The 27306-nt window shown below is 40.2% G+C and overlaps 1 protein-coding gene across 4 annotated transcripts in view; it reads right to left on the bottom strand.

Annotated features, from left to right (window-relative positions):
• SLC10A7 (solute carrier family 10 member 7) overlaps nucleotides 1–27306 on the bottom strand; it is a 121260-nt gene that overhangs the window by 6971 nt on the left and 86983 nt on the right. For all 4 annotated transcript variants that reach the window (XM_082237733.1, XM_082237731.1, XM_082237732.1 and 1 more), the window contains 3 exons: nucleotides 20331–20496; nucleotides 17748–17799; nucleotides 15222–15295 (listed from right to left, as the gene is read on the bottom strand). In XM_082237733.1, coding sequence (XP_082093859.1) covers nucleotides 15222–15295; nucleotides 17748–17799; nucleotides 20331–20496 — 292 coding nt within the window. The remainder of the gene's footprint in view (nucleotides 1–15221; nucleotides 15296–17747; nucleotides 17800–20330; nucleotides 20497–27306) is intronic.

Here is a 27306-nt window from a genome sequence, read left to right on the forward strand (position 1 = left end):
GCTTGTGTGTGTGTGTGTGTATATAATACAGTTACAGGAATGTTAGAAAGCAAGCAAGCAAGCAAGCAAGCAAGCAAGCAAGCAAGCAACAAACAAACAAACAAACAAACAAACAAACAAACATTACACTGTTACAACAGGACAATGTCTACTCAAGAGGCAAGTCCCATAGAGTTGAATAGGGCTTACTCCTGGGTAAAGGATTGTGGCCCAAAACCCTTTTGGAAATCAAGCCCAATGTAGTGCCATTAAATCCTACAAAGTTTTGAATGAAGAAAAGAAACTACATGAGGATGTGCACGCTTGTTTGATTTTTGGTCTTTTGTCTGAGAAGGGATGCTGGATTCTTTGAACAACATTACAAACATGGAAACAAAGCCTATTGTAAATCCCAGGCCACTCTTGGATATTTCAGTCCACAACGTTTGTTAATGTAACTATGGAACAGGAGCAGTGATTCAAACGACAGTGACAGGAGCAGGTGCCACTATAACAAAAATAGCAAAGCACTGCTGAGAAATTTAAATCTTTAAGATGGGTAGCAAAGAACCAGAGGTGCTATGCTTAAAAGGATTTGGTTATCTTTATTTTCATCTGTCCACTCCAGTTTCTTTCATCACTTATAGTACATAAATTCTGATGTAATGGAATACGATAGGAACACCAACATTAGATCTCTTTAGTATAAAGTTGTGCAGCATCTTGGCACACACAAATATATATATTTTAAAACATAGCAAATCCAGCTACTTTTCTAAAATGTTCAAAAAGTTAAGCATAGCTTTTTAAAAAGTGAATTTCAGAAAAATGGTTCACATTGTTACATTAGTCTTCCCATAGATGCATCAGTTCCCGTGTTTGACGGCTGCTTTCAGTGTGTTGTTTTTTTAAAGGGGAAACATTTGAAATTATTATTCAAACCCGATTTGTAAGGAATGGAAAACAAGTGTTAACAATGTTGCTCCTGCTGTTCATGGACCCGGAGGAAACAAATGAGAACCAAAATTCAGGAACCTGCCAGGAACTTTGCTACTATCCTCCCATCCCTCCACCTATCCTACCAATTTCTGCAAGTGAAATCAGGAGGGGGGATGAAACCAAGACTGTTTCCCCCACTAGGGCATTGGAACTCTTATCCATTTCCTTGGAAGTTCTACTATGTTCAGTGGGTTTTACTCCCAGGTCAGGGGCATTGCTAGGGAGTGAGCCAGCGGACTTGAGTCCTGGGCCTTTTGTGCCTTCTGATGCTTTACTGTGTAAGGCATGTCTGGAATATCGCTTTGTCGGATTGCCTGAAGTGATACACAGTGGACCAACCAATCCAGAACCCTGCTGGGCTCCTGCTGGCAAAATGGAGGAGAGCTCTTCCACTCCTCTCCCATGATTTTTCTTAACTATTTCCCTCCTACTGAAAACACTGGGAGGGAAATCAAAGGGTCTCCAGGGTGGACTGAACTCACCACCTTGTTTGGGGGCATGTAAGGGGACTGAAGTGTTGGGTCCTTTGGATAGAGCCATTTCTCAGGTTCACACCCAGCATGTACCCAAATCTCCCATGGTTTGGTCCTACCAACAGTGGAAATCTGATATTGGTAGGGAAAGGGCTGTGGAAGTTTCTCTGACAATAGGGAGGAGACCTTCAAATACAGGTCTCACTCTCCAAGGATGGGACTTCCTACGTCCTCATGGTTAGGAAACACAAAAACAAACTGGAGCAATCTGGTCTCTTGAATGATCAAAGCATTTCAGAACATAAGACCACAAGTCAAGACGCACAAGATTGCTCTAATGGAGAGAAAAAAAGATGGAAAGAAGTAATTTCCAAGAGTACCTTCCATCCCTTAGTAAATAAGATACAGCTTTCTACTCTTACATTATCATAAGGGATATCCTGCCTTTCCCTATTTTGCTTCTTTAGCCCCACCCCATCTTCCTGAGGCCATATTTTAATTACCATAAGAAGACACTGTTCTGTCTCCTACAGTCTGAGTACTTAAGTACTGAAACACAGTACACAAAGTATTTAAGAACAGCCCTGATAAGTCTTTAGTCCCCTGTAGCTCTATGAAAAAGCAAATTTCCTATATATGCAGCATCCTAATTCCCCTCCAATATCACAGGCTAACCCCAAAGCAAGCAGGGCTACTCTTCAAACTAGTAGTCAACTCAAGCAGGAAGGTCTACCCCTGTGGTGGTACCATGTAACTTCAGACTTTCCATAGTCTCTTGCCTCTTAATGACTGTGAATCTTTTACATTTAAACAACCCCCTCCCTGAAATACAGCATTTGTACTTCACATTTTCACAGTCACTACGCACACACACACACACAGTATTTTTAAAAACTTGCAGGGTAGGAAAGTATTTTCACATAAATTTAAATATGACTCTCTTTCTATCCCGCTATCACTGCAACCACAGAAATGAAGCAAATAAATTTTAATGCTCCAAGGTACTGATTCTGTGTCACCATGGTTGACAGGATCCATGCAAGCTTCAGGAGATGGCATTTGACTTTATGAAAGTGAGCACTCTGCACGCATTTACAATTTTACAGGGACTTTAAGCTGTCATGCTGAAAAATGTTTATAAAACATTAATCAAAAATGCCTTTTTAATACAATGCATTGTCTGAAAGATGTTAGCAGGCACATATTGTAAATGGATTCTTTTTTTCTGACTAAAGTAATTTCTACCAAAAGCATTTCCCCCTCTGCTGTACAAGTGCACAGCGAGGATAGATAAAGAGCACTTTCTCAGCACATTACTACCTGATCCAAACACTTGGGAAATCACTAATGTACAGCACGCCATATTTCCATGTCACACATGACACATTTGTCTAAAATTACCCAACAGAGTTTGACATTGCAGCCTATTCCTTCGCTGAGCTTTCAACTGACATCTGCCAAGCAAGAACTTCAAGTAAGAGCTTTTTTTTTCTTTAACAAGGAACCAAGAGTTTTCTTTTATCCTATACCCAGGATGGAAAGGATAAAAAAGTAAGAGCGGGAGCTCAGGTCTCCCACCCCCCGTTTTAATATGTTTATTTTATGCTCCTTGAATCTCTGTGCTTTCCTCAGAGTAGCATTTGTCACTTGCTGCTTGGCACTGCTATGATTTGAGAGAACTTCTCTTTGTTACTACCGAAATATTGGTTATCCTTCACACAAGTCACGGATCCCCCCCAAATTTCTTTCTTACTCCACCATTTAGATTTCTTTTCCCTATGCAGATCCAAACCAACAATTCATTTTAGAAGTCTCTCACACATCCAATCATTTATGTATACATGTAAGTAAACAGAGATATTTTACTTACAGATTGGGCATTACAGAAAAAGATAAGGTGTGTTCATGTAACACGGATGTACTGGGGGAGGAAAACCCTCCTGCTGTACAATAGCCTGCGACCCTTACCCCACTTAGAAATAATATTGCTGTGGGCACAGAAAAAGAAAAACAACCTATTGAAGAGTGTTTTTCCCCTTTCCTGCACAATCTAGGCTTCATAGCAGTAAAAAGTGTCATTTGTTTATACAGACTTACACATGATTGTAGTGAACCACAAGCCTTTTAGAAAACTGGAACTCCAAACAAAAATTAGGAAGTTATTTGGCTGCACTAACCAATTTGTTTCACATGCACTTAACACTGGGATCAAATTGAGGAGGAATGAAAAGGACGAAGTTCAATGTAGTGTCTTCTAAAAAAGCACAAGTCTTTTGCATTCCCTTTCCCTGAAGGGGTAGCCAATGAGATGCTCTCCAGATGTTGCTGGACAACCAGCCTCATCATTCCTGACCACTGGTCATGCTGGCCAATGGGAACTGTGATCCAAAGTATCTGGCAGCCACCAGATTCGGGAGTCTAAGTGCCATAGAGTGGATCCCACAATGATGGCCACACTAACTACAATGGTTGAGGATAAAAAGCCATGCTGCTCTTTCTGGGTCATGCTACAGCTTAGTTATGTTACAAACTGAAGTGTGTCTGTGAAAACACCCTCAGACGAAATAATTTGTCTATGTGATTGGCATTTGAGTCTACTTTGCCTTATGATTCATCCCAGGCAGCTAGGCAAAGTTGAACTGTGGGAATGTGCATTTACAGAGGCGCTATTAACAATCTCTCTATAATCTGGGGTGTCTCAAAAAGCAATGCAGCAAAGTCCCCTAAGTGTATTTTCATCAATACTAGCCACTAGTGTACATTTATGGGTGACTGCATCAAAACCCATCAATAGATCAGTAAGTATTAATGAGAGAATTTGTTGATGGCTGGAAGGTAGCCATCCATCAATGCGGCATAAACTGCCTTATATGATGATGTTTCATTGAAGTGTTTGTGAGAAATCAGAGTCAACTAGTATTATTTAGGCCACAAACGTCCTGATGGATCTATGCAAAAGGAGGAGTTTTGTTTTTCGTAAGCTGTAATATAAATATTTTCTCAGTACATTTAATTTCAAAAATCAATACAGAAAGACACCAACACGAAAACCACCTCTGGAACAGTATGGAGGGGAGAGGGAAGCATGAAACACTTCCATTAAGGCTAAAAAAAATACCCCCACCCTAATATTTAATGACAGAATGTAAAGGCAATTCTGGAACTCTTTCTTTGGAACTACACATTAGGAGAAAGAAGTATATGAAAACAGGATCAGGCTCCCATGTCCTGATGTCATCACATTGAATTTTTTGCTTTAGCCACTAGTGGCTGATGCAGAGTGAGACTGGGGGAAACGTGCAACATGACAAGGAAACAAACAAGTTTCCTTAAACGTAGAGTGGACAGGGAAAAGACAACATGGGAGAATACTATTGTTGGAAGAAATTCAAGTTTCACCAAAGGTTTGTTTCTGTCCTAGAACTCTTGTGAAAGACAAAGGCTGAGTATATTGTGAAGAACACAAAGCCTGGGATTCAGAGCAGGGGTGGGTTTTTTCTTTTGTTTGCCAGAGAGCACGATTCACCTTTGGCCAACCCTCTAGGGGCTGAAGGCCAGTAGCAGATGTGGCTAAAAGTGAGTGCCGCCCACACTCACTCTTGTGTGCACTCACAAGTACCCCATACACATGCAGAACAAATCCAAGTGCAAGACAGAGGACTCACATACAGAGTTACACAGCTCTCTGCCTCAGTTGTCTGAGCAGATCATCTGAGGAATAGGGTTTTCGCCCCCCCCCCTTATCCATCAAATGTTAAATCTGATGAGAATGGAGAAGGGGTTTTAAACTGTCATCAAGGCACTAGGGCTGGACCAAGTTGATTAAAGCAGAGCTGTGTTTACTATTAAGTTTGTTTTCTTTTTGTCACCACCATTAAAATTGTGAGAGCCAGAAAAAAATTGCAAGAGGCGGTGGCGGTGAGGAGGCCGGTGATTACACCCCTACCCACCCACCCCTATTTTTTTCTTTTTTCTACTGGTTGAAAGTCAATCACATTTTCCTTCCCCATGGCTTTTTGTATGAAAGAAAATTTCCTTGTTAAGTTTATTTTGTTTTCTTTTTCTGTTAGGGAAGAAATGCTTTTCTGAAAATGAAAGAGTGAAAGAAATATTTTTTCTTTTTATTTTGCTGATCTTCCTTCTCAAAGTTTTTGCATGAGAAACTTGATAGTATTGTGTGCATAGAAAGACTCTCTGTAGGAAGTAATGATTCTGAATCCCAGATTAACTGCAAGGCCTTCATAACACTTGGGGAAAACAAGGGAAAGACGTACATTGTCCTAAGCGTGTTTCTCACTAACAATAGGTTCAGGTCACTGGTTCACAATGTTCACATTGCCACAAAAAGGATGCTCAATATAAAAGGAAAAAGGAAAGAAAAGCAGTAGAAAGAGGGGAAAGTTTAGCACTTCTTGGTGCTGTTTTCTTTTAGAGTAAATGAAAATATGAAAAGGATACAAGTGTTCGATCTATTCCTTGTTTTTTTCCAGTGGGTTTGCACAGCTTGGAAATGATGTTTAATGGATGGTCTGAGCACTCTCTCCAGATGCTAACGATGAAACATTTAATGCCAACATCTGAAGATGCCAGCCTCAGATTCAAAAACACCTACACCTGTCTGACTGTGTTGTAGTAGCAATTAGTTAACAGAGAATTAAAAAATGAATCAAGTCACGACGAGATTGATTTTAAAAGTTGTGTGGGCCATAAAATGGGACAACAGTACATGTGCTATGAGTGGTAGCTTATCGTGGTTTAGTACCACTCAGATGGTGACTGCCTTAGTTAATATTAAGTGACTGCGCACACAGGCAGTGCCCTCATTTCTTACACAAGCACAGCTCTGGCTTCATTGCTAACAACCAAACTTGCCAGCTGTTTGAACCATTATGTTAGTGAATAAAGAACTCAGCTGGTATATATAGAATAAGACATGAATTCAAATACTATATGGTTAAATGACAGTACACAGAAAATATACATCTTAGAAACAGAGAACTAAAACACCATCGGTTTCCATCTCATGAGATACAACTCTCACTCCCCAACAAAACTTCTATGGGATTGAGTTATACACCCTTGAAACTTGTATCTCCAGTAATATGTTTATTTCAGTAACTTTACACAATTTGAGGTAGCGCAAGAAATAAAATGACGTAAAAGGCAAACTTTTACATCAGTTATGCAGAAAATAAAAATTCATCCTAACTGCTTATCAATTGATTATATATCTTATGTTACAAATATCATAAATGTTCCAAATGGGTTTTACATTGTTATTTAATTTGAATGCTTAGAATCCTTCCTGTTTGGCAACACAATATAGATAAAAATCAGAACGTATCAGGCATTTTCTTTTTTTATGAGTTAAGGTTTTAGACGATATGTGAGACTTTAGGGAAAGATGCATTCACATATATGTCACCGGACAACAAACAAGCTCAAAAAAGAATAAAAGAATGCTGGTGAATGAATCAGCCTTGGTTGGATTTTTTTTCTTTGGGGGGGGGGATCTTTACTCCATTTGCAATCCAGAACAGAAGCCATTTGCTGTGGTATAGCTCTGCAGTCATCCTATATACATCACCGGAATTTCAGAGTTGTTGGCATCCATCTGTCTTGGGAGACAATGGAGGAGTGCGCCATTGGAAGTGAAGTCAATCTTTTGAGAGAATTACAGTGCCTGCTGTGGCTGTACAGACCGATATAGGAGAGACATGTTTTGTTGCAGCTGGAGCAGATGAAGGCATCTGGTTGTGCTGCTGCAGATGCACCATGACGTTTCTTCTCTCTGCGCTCCTCCCAGCAGTCATTCCTCCTCTGCTCACTGCTGTGGATACACAACTTAACTGTTTGTCTCGAGGCACTGCAGTTGTCTGCAAGGGATTCCCACATGGCAGGGTTGATGTTGCCAGCCTTCATGTCTTGTTTGCAGACATCAGTTGGTCTGAAAATGGGACTGGAGCCTGAAGCCACTTCCCCGTAGAGGACATCCTTGGGGATCCTTCCCTCTTGCATTCTGTGGACATGTCCAAGCCAGTGTAGATGCCGCTGAGACAGGTGTACAAACATGTGGGAATGTGGGCTTGAAAGAGTCTCTGTCCTGCCATCCCATGCCCCAAATCTTCCTGATGCAGCACATGCGAAAGGCATTGCTCCTAATTAAGTTGCCCATGATTCACTTCCTTAAAGTGGTGGACTCAACACACACGCCTGGTCTGTCTTGCCAGTACGTTTGCCCAGCTCAGTGTCAATGGAGAAGTTGCTGGTTATGGTAGAACCCAGGTAGAAAAATTGTCTACCACCTCAAGCCATGTTCAAATATATAAAAGGATGTCACACAGAGGAGGGAGAAAGGTTGTTTTCTGCTGCACCAGAGAAGTGGACACGGAGCAATGGATCCAAACTACAAGAAAGAAGATTCCACCTAAACATTAGGAAGAACTTCCTGACGGTAAGAGCTGTTCGACAGTGGAATTTGCTGCCAAGGAGTGTGGTGGAGTCTCCTTCTTTGGAGGTCTTTAAGCAGAGGCTTGACAACCATATGTCAGGAGTGCTCTGATGGTGTTTCCTGCTTGGCAGGGGGTTGGACTCGATGGCCCTTGTGGTCTCTTCCAACTCTATGATTCTATGATTCTATGTGGTCACCAATGCTGATGGGTGGAGTGCTGGCAACATTCAGCCCCAGGATGTTGGTCTTCATCAGGCTTATGGTAAGGCTGAACTCCCTGCAGGCTTGGGCAAAATGGTTGATGAAACTCTGTAGAGTTTTCAAGTACTTGAACAGAAACAACACTCAGAATTGGTGAAAAAGGAAAGTGGTGTCCATTGAAAAGAAGCGGGGGTGGGGGATGTTTAGGTCCACCTGCAGTGCAGTGGGATGGCTTCCCACCTGATCTGCCTGCACTTTGAGTACTACACAGATACGATGCTTTCAAACATCTTCAACATTTTAAAGCCTGTGTGTAGGAGACATCTGTAGCCTACACCAGTTTGGGATAAAGGAATGTTGAATCATGAGCAAACTGGGATTTCCTCGTGGGTGACCTGTCAATAATCTGCTAGGTATAATGCCATTTTTTAAAGTAGATAAATTAACTTTAACTGCACTTTGGGTGAGAGAGACAGTAATATGGTCTCCTGTGTCATTATCGTTTTACATCTGGATATGAGATTTTAAAGAAGAGAGATATGTTTATAAAGAGGCATGAACTTGCTGCTGTCATTGAAAAGCTGCAATCTGGTTTTTAGTGTCTGATCCAATTAAATGTATATCTGGGAAGACACACAACCAAATAAATAATTGGAGAGGTGCAATTCTGAAATGACAATTGTTATTCATTGATCCCCCTTTTGCAAGTTGAGATTGAGAGATGTAAACTTCAAGTGAATGTGATCTCCTGGGTGAGATTCTTCAGTTCAAACACAGTAAACAACTGTTGTTCTCTGATGCACATTTTAGTATTGCTGCAGGCAAGCTTTCTAAATATTAATTCAAAATCTACTACAAGCAGACTGCAGAGATGAATTGAGAACATCAGGGAGGCACTCTGGTGATGGCGTTCCTGCCCACGTCAAAGGTTTAATCCAGAGAGCCTACATTCCAGGTCAAATAAATAACAGATTCCGCCAATTAGGAGGTATCATCCCATATGTTCACAGGTGGGGGGAGGCAATTAATTAATGTGTCCAATATCACACACTGTTTACTCACATAAAGTCAGTCTCCCATATAACCATTTCTCTTTACTATTTACTCTTAAATTTTCCCTCACTTCATTCACTGCTTATAGCTGTATATTGTTATAGCACCTATAACAGTGATTAATCCAGCAAGCTAAGAAATACTAGTTTGAGAAGACAAGCTTTACTCCTGGAGTAAAGCTGTACCCCAGTTATCCTTTGGATGACTGCAAGGGATCTGGGGGGCATCCCAACCTAATCACCCACTTCTTCCATGATACCCCAAAACTACTGCCCAGAGCAACAGCTTGGATTGACTGTGCACTCAGACCAGCCAGCATCTAGCTGGAATGCATCTAACCGGAATGACGAGTTAACTTTCCTTCCCTCTTTGCACTAGGCAAGGAGCAAGTAAAGTGAGGACAGCAATAAAAAGACCCTGTGACCCTGACTAGTGTTAGCATAAGCACAGAACACCACGGCGTTGAGAAAGTTGGAACAACAGTGATTTCACACTTGGAGAGGTAAGGAGACCTCTTTGATACCCACTCTAGGTTTCTGTAAAAGAATGGGATATTCACCATGCCTATCCTCAAATTAGGTCATGATTCAATAGAGTTAAGATAAAATTGCAAGTGTTTCAGAGACTGCAACAATCAACTCCATTTAATCTGTGCAAAGTAATATAAGCTTATCGTTTATTCATATAAGGAAGCTCCTTAAATCCATGCTAGGGAAAAAACCTCTTTGCAATTCTTTAGACACATTAGGCTGTTCTATTAGCCAAATCAGAAAGCTCAGCCAAAGCTCATAACATGGTAATTATTGACATTTTGCTGATCATATATATTCAACATGAGAACCATGGAAGGCATGATTACTTATTCCTGGTATTAAAACTAAAATGTTTGGGTGCAATCCAGCCTAAGTTAAACACTTGCAAGTCTCACCAATTTCAATTATTTTTAAAAAGCTAAATACACGAATAACAATGTGACCATGTCATTATTTCTAGTATTTATACACTGCAGGTCCAAACACTGTAATGAATGGTAACTTTAAAATGGGTTTTCCATCCTCTGAATTTCTGGGTAATCTGCTGTACTCATTGTGAACTGGCAACTTGTAGCCGGCAGTTTCATCTCTATAGTATAAGCAAATTAACTTCTCCAAAGCGCTGGGGCTGCACATCAACTGCAGGCAACAAAGCCTGCAGTATTGTTCTAGATGAACCATCCTGATAGTTGCGGTAGTTCCTCTAGGCCTCCCTTCTCCTGCAGAATTAACCCCAGGGAATGACATCATGTCAGGGTTTCCAGATGGATTATGTGAAGCCATAGCTCAATGTCATTTTCAATAGCCAAGCTTATAATTAAAGGTCAAATAGTCACTTCATCTGCAATCAATCAATAGAAGAAGTACTAATACTAAGCACTAATCAATCAATGGCAAATACACTAATAAAAGCCATGCATCAAATGTCTTGTGTTTCATGTGCTTGCATGTACTAGGCATGCATGTTCCAAAGAGGCAGAGAGAGAAAAGAACAAAATGAGAGCAAATATGCCTGAGGGAATTCTCAGGTGCCACATTTATCTTCGCTAGTGAGATTTTATATCCCTAATTATCTAGTTAAACAAAATACAAATAAAAGTGATGTCATGGCAGAAATTATGCATTCTTGTTAAAAAGAATGAGCGGAGTTCAGTTTCTATCAAAGCTGATGTTATTAGATGAAATATACCAAGGAGCAATGTCAGGGAGGACTGTATGTTTTTTCGTGTGTGTGTGTGTTTTGATCCATACAAATTCAACCTATGCACCCTGTGCCTTGAGGAAATGCAGGTACATCAACTGTTCTGTCTACAGAAGGAAACCCAACATATGGGAGGGAACTGTGCTTGTCTCAGTGTTGAGTGAGAGCTTCTTCATGGATCCAAGCAGAGGAAGTGGCAGATGGCCTCCTGAGATGCCGCATGTGGGAATTAGTTGGTTTCATAATACGGTGTGGGAGAAGTGCCTTACAAGAGTCTTCTCATGCTTCTCTTATTACCACTTCTAAGGCTTCAAAGCTGTCATCTTTCCTCCTCCTCTGCTGGTGCTATGCTGCACTCCCCAGGGAATGGACGCAAGGCACCCTGTGGAGGCTTCACATGCCAGAATGTGAAAAATCAGTTTAAGCTCCAAGTGAAATGGCTTTTGTTGCAGGAGGCCCCTAAGTGCTCTTGTTTGCTTAGTGGTGCTGGAGTTTTGAAGGCAGATAAAAACATCCTCACAGCGGACTTAAAAGAAGGCCCTGAAGTTCACTGGTGCCCTTAAATATTCAAACACAAGTGTTAAAAACAGAATCTTGCTTCTCTCCTAAATCTGTTCAGGTAAATTACAGTGGAACACCACAACAGACAAGTTGTCATTCGTTATGAAGTCGGCAGCAAAAGTCTTGTTGGTTTCCTGGGTAGAAAGATCTGGCCTTGGGAACAGACGATAGTAGATTAACTTAATTACTATTCCAGAACAATGTGACTTTAGACAAAACATCACTCCCATGTTGTCAGGGGCCTCAATCCAGAGATTCCATTTATACTCCCCCCCCCCGAACTGCAGCATCTTGTCCCATTGCGTCCCCTGAAACCTCAGAAAACACACCACAAACAAATCTGCTCTAAAAAGCTGGCAGATTAAACATACTTTCACAATTATTCCAAAGCTTCCTGACTAGGACCTCTGGTAAATTTTATGACAAAAAAATACTTTTCTAAATATAGAAAATTTTAGATCAGAGTACAGTACTTAGGAAATTTGTAACACAGCAATCTACCTTTTTCGGATCAACAATAAACCCCAGCTGGCAACCAAGGGACCCACTTTTATTTTTAGCCACTAGAATCCATCTTTCTTCTTCTCTTCTCTTTCCTTAGTCTTTCTCCTATTACTTTCTTCTATTTTCACTTATCTTAAAAAATGTAATTAAACAAGGAAATTTGTAGAGAAGCTACTGGTGCAATCCATCTTATGTCAGTAACCGCATGCTTATTCAGGAGCTCTCTGCCCATAATGGCGTCTAAAGACAATGGCAGACATTCACCTCTTCTGTCTCTTTACTCTGCAATAGTGGTTTCAGATAGCATAACCACCTGATCAGCTGATGCTTCCAGTGAGGTAAACACTCAAATCACTTAGCTGGTGCAAGACTTTTGCTGTTCATAGACAAGATCTCTTAAAAAGAAAAAAATAAATATTTTCTATAGTATCTGCACCCAAGGCAGCATACAGGGATAAAAATGAACAAAGCACAAGTTTAAAAATCTGCAACAGAAGGGGGGGGGGGTTTCAATATTAAAACCAAAACAACTTAAAGGATACTTCAACATTATTAAAAGTCCATCCAAAAACAACAACACCTTTTCAGATCCTGTCTCAAAAGGGGAAGAAATGAGGTTGTTGGGTCTTCCCAGGAAGGCCATTCAGACATACTGGCATCACCACTGAAAAGGCTTGTCCTTTGCCTCTGCCCTCCTTCTGGCAACTCCTGCAGCCAAGCTGGTGCCAAATGTATTGCTTTCCTTTCCTTTGGATCACATCAGTGAGGCTGAAAAGGGGTGGGTGTCCTTGTTGTCTGGGCAGCCCTGGGGTTGTCACTTTAGAGCTGCTAACGCAGTTTGACTTCACTTCTGGAGGTGCACTCATCTCTCAAGACAAGACGGATGCCAACAACAACAACAACAACAACTGCTTTATCATTATTGCTACAAAGCATACTAATTGCTTTTGCTTTGGAAAGCGGGAACTCACAAGTGTTCCTCCGTGGTCTCTCTTGAGTAGAAAATCTGGTGCTTGTTGTAAATGTTCACCCCTTTTCATAGCTTTTCGATTCAGACCCCTTTGTCTTGCTGATAGTTCTCTAGCCTTCCTTCTTTATAAGTTCATTTGGAAATTATGTAGGCCCTAACAACTACCAAATGTAGATACTAAAACACAACTATTTTCTCTTTTTCTACTTGATATAGGGCTCCCTATACATGCAACATGTCCAAGAACACAGTATATGATGATGATCATGATATTGGCCACCCATATTATCCACCTCTTCTTTTTTTCTTCTTCAAGTGATGCATCCATATGATTCACAGAAAGCGGAAGTGGTTTTTTAGAATACCACATTTCCACCTCTAGCACTGGATGTCTTAACACTGAGGAATTTGCTGTGAATTTAACATAGGACTTACTGTGGGTTAGGAAATAACAGTGAGAGAGATTGCAAAGTGCCTAGCAATCGTTCCATTTCAAAACCAATTGATTTAATTAATGCAATACATTGGAGTTGTTTGCTAACAAGGCCAGAAAGGTGGATAGATGTTTGAGGATCTTTCCTATATCAGCACATGTAGTCAACAGATCAGTCTTCTGGAACAAATACACCATTCCAAAAAGGTCCACACTGAGTGATCTTGACATATAGGTCTGAAAGAAACTGAAGCCCTCATTGACGCCAACATAAGAATAAATTGGGTGCATTTGCAAATATTTTCCCTAGGGTTACCACTCTCTATTTAAATTGCTCGGTAAACTTTTCGTCAGCTTCCCGGAACACTGACTTGTGGTTATATTTGGAGAAAATGCCAAATATTAATTACCGTATAATGAGGTGTTCTTTCCAATTGAAAAGGGCTGATAGACAGTGGTGTACTTCTAAGTGCCATGTTTTTGCATATGGAATCTCCAAGGGCGCTTCCAATGGCAATTTTAAAAAGTTCATCTCCAAAAATGTTTTTAGTTACCCAGCCCAAATATACATTAGGTCCCAGCTTATATGGCATATTTCTCTGTTTTACATCACCATCATTTTTAGTTAGATTGCACACGCATTTTGAAGAAAGCCCTACTGGGACTTACTTTCAAGAAAACACTCAGTAGGTTTGAGCGGTCATTGTACCTTTCTTGTTTTGGATATTGCAACATTGGTCTGCAACTGATAGTGGTGGAGTTATTCAAAAGCACAATAATAGAAGCTCTGCTCGAATATATGCTACACATCAGTAAAGGCATCACCAAGATGGCATCAATGTGGTTAATGAGCAGAGTCAAGCAAGCTACTTGAAGAAAGAAGGCTTCCTTCAGGAAATAGAAGCTTTGATGGAATGAGGGGCACCAGAAGGAACACAAACACCAGCAAAGCAATGCAAGCAGACGTGTGCCCCCCAAATCTGCCACAGAGAATTGAAGGACCTTGTGAAGCAGATTCTGGGGATGAGGAAGGGGGGAAATGAGAAGTCCCCTTTGCGCAAGTGGCTTTTTCATGCAAGTGGACATTATTGGATGCCACCCACTGTGAGAAAGTATGGTATGACAAATATCTGTAAACTTTGTATTAAAAATTCTTATTTTGATCTTCGCTAATCACCATAAATCACAGGAAATAAATGCAATGTTCAGCAGTGTCTTCCCACTCAAAGTACAACTATATTTTAATTAAATTTATTGTACATATCTACCATAACAAATGTTATTGCAAGGGAATTTTGAGTGACTAGTAAGTCAATGATCTTTGAATACTGAATTGTAATGAATAAACACATAGTCCAGAGACTGCTTAGGATAAATACACTGATATTTGATAAAACACTGCTGTCTTTATTTATGTTTCTTTATATTGTAAATGCTTTGTGCATTATAGTTTTGAGCTATAATAATTTTGCTGTTTGACTGTGTTGTAATAACTCAGAACATAATCTGAAATGAACCACAAACTTTATCAATATTAGATTAGAGAAAGAGAACATCAAAAACAAAGGGGGGGAAATCACATCACTTTCTCTAAAGAAGGAACAGATTAATGGCACTGCAATACAATTACTAAATTCCCAGAGGAGAAGACTATGTTGTCTTCCTCTTAGGAAACATTTACTTGCCCATTGCAAAAGTGTTCTCATGAATGTACTAATATTAATGCTAGGCTTTTATACTACATCTTGTCATATTGCTGAACTGATAACAGAATATCAGAAAACCACTTTCATATCAAAGTGAAGTATAAGGAGCCGTGTGATTAGACTGAAAAGTTGAACTCAACCTCTAGTAAAGACTTACCCAAAGTCAGAGATTTGTGCGTAGAGCAGAAGATAATAGCCACTGTATCTGCTGGTGTGAAACCAGAATTCTTCCTAGAAAAAATGTAAGGAACTTTAAAAGTCTCTTCTACCAAATGGCTGCTCACTTTCCATACCCCATAAGTATGTTTTTAATCTCTTTGCATTAGGTTTCATAAAATATAATTCTAGCTATATACGCTCAGCCGCTTTTGATTTTTGCATTAAATGGAATGGTTTCTCTGTTGTTGCAAAATCTTGTCTGCATATATTCTTATCTGGAAAATGAGCGGGTTCAGGTGTGTCAACCTGGCTCCGCGACCAAAATTTGTGGGTGCCTGGCCACTTCATGGGGAATTTTGTGGGTGCTCAGGCACCCAGGGAGTTAGCACCTATGAAAGGATTCCAATTGGTTTCTTATGGGACATGTTTATCCCAGCCCAGAGTACTTTTCCATAAATGTGAAGCACCACATTACAGCTAATTTTCACCTTTCCAAAAACTGGGCACCAGTCCTCTTAAAACACAGTTCTAAATAGTCTAGTAAGGTGAAGCCTAAAATAATGGCATAATTTCCTTGTAGCCTTACTGAAACATTATCTGTGTGTTTGCACACAACGTTAAATCAGGCTTAGTGTTACAAGGAGAAGATGCAGTGGCACTTGGGTTTGTGCTACTCACTCCACTTCCAGTCATATAACAAGGAATTGGAAGGCTTTTGTTTCCAATATGGAGTAACAGCAGCTTGTTGTGAGGTCTGAACCTAGGCAATTCAAGAAGGACACTGACAAACTGGAACGTGTCAGAGGAGGGCAACCAAAATGGTCAAAGGCCTGGAAACGATGCCTTATGAGGAACGGCTAAGGGAGCTGGGCATGTTTAGCCTGGAGAAGAGGAGGTTAAGGGGTGATATGATAGCCATGTTCAAATATATTAAAGGATGTCATATAGAGGAGGGAGAAAGGTTGTTTTCTGTTGCTCCGGAGAAGCGGACACGGAGCAATGGATCCAAACTACAAGAAAGAAGATTCCACCTAAACATTAGGAAGAACTTCCTGACAGTAAGAGCTGTTCGACAGTGGAATTTGCTGCCAAGGAGTGTGGTGGAGTCTCCTACTTTGGAGGTCTTTAAGCAGAGGCTTGACAACCATATGTCAGGAGTGCTCTGATGGTGTTTCCTGCTTGGCAGGGGGTTGGACTCGATGGCCCTTGTGGTCTCTTCCAACTCTATGATTCTAGGATTCTAGGCACATGGCTTAGGGAAAGGAATGGCTGCTCATATGCAACAGGAAAATAATTATTAATTTAAATATCAAAGTATTTTCAATAAAATTCAGTCTGCATTTCTAGGAGTGTGTGTGTAGAAGGAGGGAAAACCGCAAGTGCCTGAACCACCTGTCCAAACCCCTACCCAGCTCTTGCCCATCTACTTCAGCATCCGCTTCTCATAATGGCCAACTATATGTATGTGGAAAGCTATATCTTTTTCCCTTTTAAACAGAAACAAAAACAACTTACGATTTGCATCCCAATGGGAAGGAAATAAACCACCCCAGCTCTAAGAAAGGCATAGATTACATACTACTTTAGGGGCGTGTTAGGTGATTGGGGAAGGTGCTGAATTCAGCACCTTTTAGGCTCTGATAAAATTAGCACATCACAGATGAGTGTAAAACCAGGAAGTAGGCTCTGTTTTATATTAAATTTGTCCACCATCCACTGGGGATCATTGTGAAAAAATATGGTCTGTATACAGAAGATAAATTAAAGGTGCCTAATAACTGCCTCCTGGAGGCCAATCAACCACGCTGATTGTGCAGGAGATTTTCCCAGGCACTTCAAAAATTAATTGCATCACAGAAATCTTGGTAATAAAAGCCAGGTTGCATCGCAGAGCACTATGCTAATAGGGCTAGATCAGGCCTATGTTAACAAGCAAAGCACAGGGACAGAAGGGATTCCCTCTGTGACTGCAGAGACGTAGCTCTTGGACCTTATTCAATTAGTGGCTATTAAGTAAAAAGAGAGTGTGTGAATACGTATTAGAGTAGTAATTATTCCAAACTGCAAGTGTCCAGGAAAGCCCAACACACCATTTTACCCCCTCCTCCTGAATTGTTTAATTAACTACTCCCCAGTTAGGCATTTTCTTCACTACAGCTGCCTCCTCCACTCACCGTGCAGTTAATTGGAGCTGCAGCCAGCCAGAGACCCTCTGCTGATATTTGCAGTTATTTTCCCAACAGCTGCAAAGGGCTTGTTCTAAGCGATATTGGGAATGTATTGTAATGCTTGTTTTCTATTTTCTATTGAGTCAGATTGTATCATGGCAAGGTGGGGTATAAATGTTCAAACAAACAGAAACCGGAATAGATTATTCGTCCATCCTTTGATTTCTCAGGTGCATAAGACTTTCCACACACCTGGTACAAACTTTTGAGTTGCTGACAGAAAGGACAATACTCCTCTGTTTTGCACCCAACTATTCTTCTTTGCTATAGAGATAACCTTTACTGCTGTAACATACCTTGTAGAGAAGAAGAAAGTTAACAGCATGAATCCCAGCTGAACTGAAAATACTGAAAGACAAATTAGTTTGATAAATGTTAAGTGCAACATGAAAAGACCCACACAAATGCACATTTTAGATATACACCCATCTTTTCATATAAAAAATGCATATATTTTACTATTAAGAATGAGAAAATATATGCCTGCTATTCTGCTACAAGTACAAAAGTCAGATATGTACCTGCAGAACTAAACACTGTCATAATGCCTTACAAAATTCTCCTATTCCCCCTGTGCAAAGAATTTATATCATAGTAGGAAAAAGTAATGAAGGGCTTGGAAATGGCTCTCATACTCTGAATAAATGATCAAAAAGGCTGATGGCTTGTTGGTTTTCAGTATGAGACTCACGTAACAGGTCAAGTTGGTTTCTTTGAGTGGGTGAACTTTTATTAATTGGAGGAATTTGATAAATGTTATTTTTTTTGACAAAAGAAATTGCTTCATATTAAATACAAAGAAGCTAAGAAATTAAAAGCCAAGAAAAGTTATGACAATTAAAAGATGAGGATATTGAAAGGAATAGTAGGAAGAACATATACATGCATATTTGTGTGTATGTGTGTGTGCGCACGCGCAAATGACTGCAGTATTTCTTATTAAATATTCCTAAAGTATTTATGAATTTAAAAGTGTTAATACAGAAGTCTTCATGTGTTAGTCACTTGCAGAATCAACACAGATACAAAGGAGCCATGGAGCTACAGGACAACATGTCTAGCCCCATCTCAAGTTCTTCCTGACCCTTCCTACGTTGAGGATAACTTCTTAAGTGCAGGGTGTGTGGGGTGTGTGCGTTTTCTATGCGTCTATTTCTTCTAGGATGAATAAGGACTAGAAATTTTGTAGCTTCACCAGACAGTCTCACATGGCTGCTTGCCCTTCCTCACCACCATCTTCCACTTTTGGTATGCAGTAATTTCTGAATTGTTTCCCCACATTCTGATCTCTATTTAGTAAAACAGGAACTTTTTTTTACCCAACTAAGTTGCAGACAGTCCTCAGCAGAATACTTTTATTTTCTGAGCTAATTTTAATCTTTAAAAAGGTAATCCCAAGGCATGTTATTTATCATCAAATATATGGAAGAACACAAAAGACAACAAATAGTATTTACCTGAGGTTTACTCAGAGTAGACCCATTGAAAGTAATGAACATGACTAAGTTAGGCCCATTAATTTCAGTAGGTCTATTCTAAGTAAAATTTACTTGAATAGCACCCCCTCTCTCCTCAGGCAATTAATAAAATGCTTACACGGTCCTTTTTGATCCAATTTATCTGACATTTTTTATTCCTGACCAAAACATACGGATTATATAGACAGGACAAAACATACTGATTTTGCAAGAAATATATGTTTTGTGCTTTATGACACAACAATGTTTTACCAACAACAAATATTTTAACATGCTGCTATTCAACTAGAACCATCCTACAAAAATTCACCATGAAAAAACTGATACTCTTGCTGTTAACCATGGAGAAAACCATAATATTGTAAGCTCTAGAATGCCCATGGAGAGTGGATGCCCTTTTAAGATTTTATATCCAGAAGACCATATCATAGTCAGCTCTGCTATTTACTGCTTAGAGATGGAAGACTAACTGAAGCACAATAGAATTTAGAACTTGACACATTGCCATGTCAGGAACTGCAGGGGCCACAAGAGAATCCTTCCACACAGTCCTCTGCACACACAGAGGAAAAATATGCTTCCGTTTGTGTGTTTGGATTCTTCTCACAATGAGGGGCTTTGTTCTGGCAGCCCATCTGTACTGAAATTGATAGCAGAACAAACTAAGGATGCTATCCAACAGTGCAGATGCTAGCAACACTACTTTCTGAGCACCACGGCAGCACAGCTTAGCTAAGCACCCTTGCTCAAAATATTGTGTGCATGTGTGTGAATGGAGAGAGGGTGGGTAACTGGTGGCACGAAAGCTGCCACTGCTGAGACTATGAGCAGGTCCCTGTATCAGGCCATCTCTTGCTGCTAGGTATAACCATCAACCTTCATTTTGTAAAATAGTGCAACTGTGTGCTTAAAAGTTGCCACTTTTTTGCATGTGCCACTGCAAGTACAAAGGCTGCGCTACAGCTGGGGTGGGGGACAGAGGGCCATCTTGTCAACTCTCCCAGGGTGGCACCCGGGTGCGCCCCCCCTGCCCCCCCTCGTACGCACCTGCCCACAAGTATGCTTGTTCTTCAAGGAGCACATCATTTCTAAATAGGAACAAATGTCTTAATTGAATCTATGCTACTGCGGCGTTAACCACATATTAAGGCGCACCATTTCTATGACAGAAAATTATAGTGAGTGCTACTTCTTCCACGTTTCTAAAATGCATCCAAAGACCATGACAGTGCTCAATAGCCCCAATTCACCACATATTAGAATGTGGTCACAATACAAAGAAACTCAGAATGGATGTGAGAGTACACTATGGGCTCTTGATTCCTTGGGCAGCAATACACAGCTCCTTTGGAACATTTCCCAGCTCTTAAAAGGGATTATAAATGAACTGGTGGTACTTACTTATGAAAACGATTATAATCAGGCTAAACTTATCAAGGTCAATGTTTGGATTGGAAAAAGTATCACAGAACGTTGTATAGATGATCATCAGGAGCACACAGCTGCTAATAGCACCAAACGGAGGCTTCTTTCTCTCAAGCCACTCCTTGATGTATCTTCGGACAATCTGAAACATAGCAGGAGGAGAGAGAGGAAAAATCAACAGGTTGCCTCTTTTCAACGCACACAGGGAGCCAAGTTGGGCATCACAAAATGAATCTGACAGCGGAAAGACATAAAGAGAAGAGAATAATTTGGATGACGGCCACGGTGGATTTCAAAGCTTCCCTGCCACATAACTCTTCTTCTGGGGAATTTAACATTTGTAGTGCAACTTCCACTGGGCGTCCATAATGAGAGTATATTTTCAAGTACATTCAAGTCTATCCTTAATCATGCCAAATGTTCTTTGCTAGCTGTCACTGAGACATGCCCATTAAGCCTCCCCAAAGTTTATCTCCTCTGCTGATACTAATGGATGTATGTAATTATCACAGTCCCCTTTGCATCAACAGACAATTCCAAGTGTAACTTTGGGAATCTTAAAAATCTGACATCTTCAGGAATTTCATGTGAGCAGATAATCGAAAGTGATCCATGGAACATTTAAATATTTAAATAGCTAGCGATGCACCAGAAGTTTTTAATTAAATTATAACTCATGCTTGAAAAGCAAAAGTGCATGTGTTGTGGGAGCTTAAATAATTCAGAGTTTGAAGATATGGAGTTTTTGTAAATCGAAAGACAAATGCCAGTTGCATGCTTTTGGAATAGCAGAATTAACGGAAGAAGATGAGCAAGCCTACAATGTTTAGTGCAACTTTTTCACATACAGGAATTTGAAAATGAAATTGTTTCATCAGTTTTCCTCTCCCTTTATTGTTTGGAAGTACAGTAACTAATGGCAGCACAGTTCTAGAAACACGGGAGTCATAACTACTTTTTGCTACCATTGACCAAAGTCCTCTTTCTAGACTTCCTTGAAGTTGTGACATAATTCCAGAAGGTGGTGCTGGGAGACTAATTCCCCCTGGGAATTACATTAGGGTGACTAGCCTGTAGCCCTCCAGATGTTGTTGGAATATAACTTCCACCATCTTTGATCGTTGGCCATACTGGCTGGGGCTGATAGGAGCTGATTGGGCAACACCTGGAGAATCTCAGGTTCAACCATACCTGTCCTACAGGGTTCCATCTTTTCTCCCCTTTCTCTTTAATCTATATGAAAGTGCTATGTGACATCAATCAAAGTTTGCAGCTTACATTAGACTTGCAGGAAATTATTTAAGGCATGACTTGCATTAATTTTTCAGTCACTACATAACAAGACTTCTCAAGAAATGCCCCAACAGATTTTATTACTGCAGTGTTTCTGAAGTAACACAGAAAGTTCATGCTACCCATTAATCAAGCTGTTGCCAACCTGGTACCCTTCAGATCTGGACTTTTTTGGACTACAACTCCCATCAGCCCCATCTAGTCTGTTGGATTTGCCATTATATTTTTATAGGCTTTAAGTTAAATTTTTGTTTTCATTGATGTTGCTTCTGTACACCACTTGAGAGATTTTCAAAATATTAAATGGCTTAGATATGCTTTTAAGTAAAATTTTAGAAATCAAAATCTTTCATAAGCTTCATTGGGAGGGCTTTCCCCTGAAAGGTAGAATACATAAGGTCTTTGAATAAATGAATGTGTGTGTACATGTCTCTGTGTGTAGACTGGAAGCAGTAATTTAATTAAAGGCAGCTGTGAAAAGCCTGGAGCTTTGCAAGAGTGATACTACAGACTCCAAATCAGCACAAATTAATAGCAATGTGCTTCTGCACACAAACAGGTGCCATAACACATTTACTGAGCCAATATTTGCTCTTCAAATAAAGGCAGGTTATTCAAGGCCGATCACTAATCTACTTTGAACCTCTCATACTCTGGAACCAACAAGACAACAGTTCTCTATATTACACTTTCTGTATGGTACTAGAGACACACTAACAGCAGGCTCAGTGGAGTAATCACTGGGATTGGAAATAGGAAACCTAGATTTAAAGCTCATTCACAAAACTAAGGGTGAAATAACTCAGTCACGTTGGTCACATGACTTTAAAGACTGGTTGCTGCTTCTTTTCTGCAAATCAGGGCTGGTAAAGTGTCATGTCCAGAGAAGGGGCTTTGAAATGAGAGAGAAAACCAATGTAGCAGAGCGTCAACAGGACCAAGTTATGAAAGGCACCTGTCTGAATCTAAGCACTGCAATGAACTTGGTAAGTGGCAGCAAGGACACCACAGTCTCCCCCATATATGCTTATGGGTAGAAATACTGATCTATATCCAGAGTGGCGTGCTAGGGGGGAAAAACTCACATGATGTAAATTAATGATTTGCTAGTGGATACAACTGACAAAGGGAGAAATGAAAAGCAAGTGCTGGGTAGAGATCTTAACAATAGGCATTGGGTAGCCTATTAGTTTCACAGCTACTATAATGAAATTAATTATTAGCATTTATATAACAGTTTTACGAACATGAGTTTGACCAAACTGCGGGAGGCAGTGGAAGACAGAAGTGCCTGGTGTGCTCTGGTCCATGGGGTCACGAAGAGTCGGACACGACTAAACGACTAAACAAAAAAACACTTTCTGCATATTCAAAGAGCTCCATGCACATTCTTCTCAGTAATTCTTACAACCATCTTGTATGTTAGGTCTGTATTATTATCTCTCTGCAGATGATATGGGCAGAGGACTTTGTGTATAGTTGAGGTGAGATTGAATTGGCGACTTTCCAGCTTATACAGTACAGTGGTTCTTACAACAAAGGATCTCAAACATGGTTTGGCCCAAACAAGAAAACAAATAGTATGAGCCTTTCCAAGAAAGAAAAGTTATGCCCATGTCATACTCTATTGCAGTATCTGAAGAAGTGTGCATGCACACGAAAGCTCATACCAAGAACTAACTTAGTTGGTCTTTAAGGTGCTACTGGAAGGAATTTTTTTATTTTGACTATGGCAGACCAACACGGCTACCTATCTATTGCAGCAAGTAAAGGTGGGTGTATGGTCCGTCGTACAAAGGCATCTGAGGCCACTGAGCAAGAGAGTGTCAAGATTGCTGCAGTTATCTATTATGGATTTAGTTACATTTTTCATATGCCACCTTTCCAACATCACACTTGAAAAAGATGGTCTATCCACCTGTTTCTATCTGAGGATATAACTACACATTACATGATGCAAACGCACGTAATTGAACCACTGCAGCCCTTTTATTTAAGGAAAAAGCACTTCAGGAAGTGGTAATCTGAAGCAGAGAACTGAGTGTGTGGCGTGCTTAGTCCTTTCCTCTCATGTCAGTTCCCTACCTGAAATTGCTACTGAAAAAGCATTTCCTAAAATAAAAGGGTTATCACGGTTCAATTACACTTACTTCCATGCAACACATAGTCGGGCCTCAAGAACTTCTGAATCTAGAACTGTATGTACTGCATTCAGGGTTGCCTGCAAATGCTATATATCTTCCATTGAACTTACAACACTTGGTACAACTGCAGTGGTGATTCTAATAATGACACTATAGGAAGAAAATGCTAAGGTAAATTTGATCTAAGTTAATTACATGGGAGGTCCTCCAAATCTCCTTTATTTATTTTTTAAAGGGCCAAATAGGAGCTTAATAAAAATCAGATGTGAGTTCATTGGCAATTAGTGCCTGGATAGGATAGAATACCCTATAACGGTTCTGAGCTTGTTGGATCTGTGCTCTGAACTGATTCTACTTTTGAACTGCTGCCTTTGCTGACTGCTACTTCCCAGCCACTTTGATCTACAAAATCCCTTTTCTTTGAGCATCCCAAAGAAACACTTATGACTCAAGTGCTCTCTTCTTTGAAGAAATGTGAAAAAGATCACAAAACAATGCAAGGTTTTAAATATAATTTCCTTTATTGACTATTAATATTCTGATGTAGCAATGTACTTTCCAAAAAGACGGATGTCAAAATGTGCCTCTTCAAATGTTCTCTGCTTTGATTTTGTTATTTTTTCTTTAGCGTATTGCTTCTTTAAATCTCAGTCTCTAAACATCATATACATTAATGTGTGTGTTTATGAATAACATCTTGTTCAATGAGCAGGATGCAAATCACAATATTGTGTTCTATTTAGTTTTAGATGAGTGTTACACAAGCTCTTGCATTTTATTAAAATTCCCTAAACAATCTGAAGGGCATTTTCAAACTTCTATTTTTAAATGTTAAAAACACTGCAATTCAATACCATAAAACAAACCTTTCATGACATTTTTAGGGTGCTGTATATTATATTTTCCTTTGTTTACCTTCCTATCAAGAATTCATCTGTCTGTAGTTAAAGTCAAGTGTCAGATAAGAGTGAACTATGGCATGAATGCTGTTAATCTGTCATCTCAATTTTTCTGAACAGCTTTTCAACAGTGTTGGCCTCCCAGAAGATTGCTGCTTCTTCCTGAAATTCAGCTGAAGTTTAGCTGTAAACAGGGCCATTTCTATATGGATTAAAGTTACATTCTAGTTTAAAATGTTTCTTAAGAAATGCTGTAGCTTTATTTACTTTAAATGCCAAACTATATTGAAAGGGCAAGCCTATGCACAAGTCAGAAGGAAGTTCCACCAAGTTCAGTGTGCACAGGACTGTAGCCTGAAAGCCTGTTCATAAAATCAACCTAGTTCTTGCTTGAGTAAATTATCACTGGTTTTCCTTTTTCAATTTCCCATGGAAAACTGCTCTTAAAAGGGGGAATTCGTAGCTGATGCTTTCTAGCTACTTTATCTTTTGGGTGGTTGTTGTCTAATTGTAACTTGCTCAGAGGTGTTTTATGGCACTCAGTTTTGGGGAGTGAGGAAAAGATATGCCTGGGACGAGATCAGCTGGGGAAAGAGCAAATACAGTGATTCTGAGCAAGGGTAGATATAGAGTGAGAGGAGGCACAGGCCAGGTGACACAGAATAGACAATCAGTGTGCCAGGCCCCTCTCCAGCTTGAAGAATGGTGGCTGTCCTATCAGCCAACCTTCAGGTTTGCAGCTATTACTGTTGAACGCCAGATTGAATTTGAATAAGATTTTTCCTAACCATGATTTGATTGTGGGTAAGAAGGCTGACCCGGTCTGTATCACCAAGACCTGAGTGGGTGAGCAAGATGGATATAAAATTGCTTGCATTTGCCAAGACCTTGACTCCACTGTTAAAGCAGATACATCTCAAGAAGTGTCTGTCCAGTCCTAGTGGTGGGATGAGTTTCTGTTAGTACAGCCCAAGGACATGGTCAAGGTGCTTGGTTCAGTCTGGGTGACAACCTGTAAGAGAGGGGTCAGCCTTGGCCAGGATGGTGATTGGGTGGTCTCTGCCTGCTTAAAGGAGGCTGTGGTAAGACCAACCCTTAAGAAATTCTTATTTTATTCAGACAATCTAAATAATTAATAACCAGTTGCTAATCTTCCCTTCTTGGGCAAGGTCTCTGAGCAATGGTTGTGGAACAGATCCAGGCTCTCTTGGATGAAACCAGCTTTCTAGATCCATTTCAGTTGGGATCCATTTCAGTTGACTTCAATATGGAAACTGAATAGTGAGCAATACTGGGAAAGAAGCAGGGTGAGTGTGTTCCTGTTAACTCTTCTCAATCTCTCAGCGGTTTTCAATACCTTTGACCATGGTATTCGTCTGAAACAGCTAAGTTGGGTTGAGTGGCACTGCTCTACAGTGGTTCCAGTCCTACTTGGATGGTAATTTTCAGGTGGTTGTGCCTGAATAATACTGTTTGGTGCCATGTAGCATTCAGTGTGGAATTCCGCAGGGTGTAATTTTATCCCCCACACTGTTTAACATCTCCATGAAAATGCTGAGTGGGGCCATCCAGCATTTTGGACTACATTGTCTGTAATATGCTGATGACACACAGCTCTACTTCTCCTTTACATCTGCAGGTGTGCCAGTGGATGTGCTGGAAAGTTTGCTTTGCCTCAGGAATTGACTGGATGAGAGCTAATAAACTGAAGCTTTATGCTGACAAAACTGAGGAACAGTTTGCGGGTGGTTCCCTGGACCAGAGGGGTGAGATGGGGCCAGCTTGGGATGTGGTTATACTCCCTCTGAAGGAGCAAATACGTAACTTGAGATACTTCTGGATCCATTAGAGTTGCTTAAGGCTCAAGTTCCCTCAGTGGCATGGAGTGCCATCAACTTCTGCTAGTGGCCAGTTGTGCCTAACTTCTGTTGTCTACCCTCTGGTAACCTCTAGGATGGACTACTACAATGTATTCTACATGGGGCTGCCTTTGGAGGCAGTTTAGAAACTGCAGCTGGTTCAGAATTCAGCAAGCAGATTGATGATCAGGACAGGACACTCTGATCATATAGCAGCAATTCTGGCACAATTGCATTGGCTACCATTTAGTTTCTAGGCTCAATTCAAAATGTTGGGTTTGACATTTAAATCCTTATGCATCTCAGGACCCTAATTCCCCCAAGGACTACCTATCCCCAGACCCTGCAATCACCATCTGAGGCATGAAAATGAGCTTTTCCAGTGGCAGTTCCTTGCTTATGGGTTGTTCTTCCCAAGGAGGAATACCTTGCATGATCTGTCTCTATTTTTAAAAGCCAAGCAAAGACTCTTCTCTTTATCCAGACTTTTGGCCCTTGTTTTCTTATCTCTATAGATTTTATTAGTTATAGTTTTTATTGCTTGCATTTGTTTTAACTGGATGCTTTTGTGAGGAAAGCAACAACAAATATAAATAATAATTACTATTTGCTTCCTGCTTGAGCAATGTTTTGGGGACAGATTAGACCACTCCACCTGCAAAATCCACTTGTACAGTTCACTGGCAGAATCACTATATCTCAAGAGAGCAACCCAGTGAGCTTACAAAGTAGAATTCAATTACATATATCTATATAT

The sequence above is a fragment of the Podarcis vaucheri genome (assembly GCF_965113315.1).
Source record: "Podarcis vaucheri genome assembly, chromosome: 9".
Classification (NCBI taxonomy): Eukaryota; Metazoa; Chordata; class Lepidosauria; order Squamata; family Lacertidae; genus Podarcis; species Podarcis vaucheri.